A 2,025-nucleotide genomic window follows, 5' to 3' on the forward strand; every position below is an offset into this window, starting at 1 on the left:
CACTCTAGTATAGTAAACCTCGCCATACCAGCTCATTACTTTGAACTAAAACCCTCTCTGTTACAATTAGTGCAACAAAACCAGTTCGCTGGTCTTCCTACGGAAAACCCGAACCAACATCTAAAAGTCTTTATTCAATTAGCGGATACCTTAAAAGCCAATGATGCTTCTCCTGAGGCGATACATCTAAGACTATTTCCCTTTTCCCCCAGAGATAGAGCCCGATCATAGCTAGATACCCTTCCATCAAACTCTATAATCACTCGGAATGACCTAAAGAAAGTAGTCCTTGCTAGATACTTTCCACCGAGTAAAACCGTTGTCCTACAAACTAAATAACCAGATTCATGCAACAAGAGGGTGAATCACTTTTCAATGCTTGGGAAAGCTACAAAGAACTTCTAAGAGGCTATCCATACCATGGGTTAGAGCAATGACTTATAATTCATACCTTTTATAACAGACTCATCTATAATACACAAATGACTATCGACGTTGCCGCAGATGGTGCTCTAATGAACAAACCATACCCCGAAGCTTGCGCTCTCATTGAAGATATGGCACAAAACCATTACCAATGGGGAACGGAACGAGCCTCGATAGAGAGGAAAGATACCAAATGAGGTATTTATGAAGTCAGTTGCCCTGACCATATGAGTGCCAAAATGGACGCTATAGCCTAAAAAGTAGAAAGTTTAACGATTAACCCTACAGATACTGCAACCGAAATCCAACCTGGATGCGAGATCTATGGAACCCAAGGACACACGATAGCCGAATGTAATCTTTTAGCTGACACAAACTTAGATCAGGTTAATTACGCCCAAGGTAACCCATATTCTAACACATATAGCCCTGGATGGAGGAATCACCCAAACTTTTCCTATAAGAATAATAGCCCCACTCAGAATTCTACACCTCAAAGACCGTCTGGTTTCCAAACTCAAAGACCAAACCAACGAATGCAAGCTACTTCCCCAAAGTCAAACTTTGAGAAAATGGTGGAGAGCTTCATCACAGCCCAAAATCAGCAAAATAAGGAATTCATGAACCAAAACATTCATATAAATGGACTAATTACACAATTGGGCACCAAACTCGATTCTGTAATTACCCACAACAAAATGCTTGAAACCCAAATATCTCAAGTGGCACAACAACAAGCTACTCAAACTACACCAGGAGGACAATTTCCTGGACAACCTCAACCTAACCCCAAGGGGCATGCTAACGCAATTGCCCTATGGAGTGGAGCTACTTATGATGAACCCGTAAACCCTAGGTTGAATAAACAAGAACCCCCCAAGAAAAATGTTGTGACCACACCCGAGAAACAAGTAGAGGAACCAGTAGAACCTGAGAAACAAAAAGAGGAAGAAGTTAAAGATAAGGAAGGAGAGAAAGATACTAAAGTTTACATACTACCCCCTCCTTACAAACCACCAATCCCATTTCCGCAAAGACTTAAGCAAACCAAATTAGACAACCAATATAAAAAGTTTGTAAAAGTGATTGAGAAACTCCATGTCGAGATTCCATTCACCGAAGCGATCACCCAAATACCATCTTACACCAAGTTCCTTAAGGACATCCTAACCAACAAACGAAGACTTGATGATCCTAAATCCTTAGAATGCAATTCTACTGTGTAAAATAAACTCCCTAAAAAGGAGAGAGATCCAGGAAGTTTTTCTATACCTTGTGTTTTAGGAAATCATGTTATCGATAAAGCACTCCTGGACTTATGAGCCAGCATGAGCTTAATGCCTTTAGCCGTTTGTAATAGGTTAAACCTAGGAGAAATGCAACTAACTAGAATGTCCCTTCAATTAGCCGATAGATCCGTTAAGTATCCAATAGGAATTTTAGAAGACCTCCCAGTTAGGATTGGCCAATTATATATTCCTACAGATTTTGTTGTCATGGACATTAAAGAAGACGACGAAATCCCTATCCTTCTAGGTAGACCCTTCTTATCAACAATTGGGGCTATAATAGATGTCAAGAGAGGAAAAAAGACTTTTA

General features: G+C 40.1%; 1 protein-coding gene across 1 annotated transcript; it reads left to right on the forward strand.

The window, feature by feature from the left end:
- The first annotated feature begins 998 nt into the window (after window positions 1-998).
- Window positions 999-1,652, forward strand: LOC127102238 (uncharacterized). Its single transcript, XM_051039637.1, has one exon. It carries the CDS (start codon window positions 999-1,001, stop codon window positions 1,650-1,652), a length of 654 nt encoding a protein of 217 aa, XP_050895594.1.
- Window positions 1,653-2,025: the final 373 nt, after the last annotated feature.

Source organism: Lathyrus oleraceus, chromosome 7, assembly GCF_024323335.1.
Source record: "Lathyrus oleraceus cultivar Zhongwan6 chromosome 7, CAAS_Psat_ZW6_1.0, whole genome shotgun sequence".
Lineage (NCBI taxonomy): Eukaryota > Viridiplantae > Streptophyta > Magnoliopsida > Fabales > Fabaceae > Lathyrus > Lathyrus oleraceus.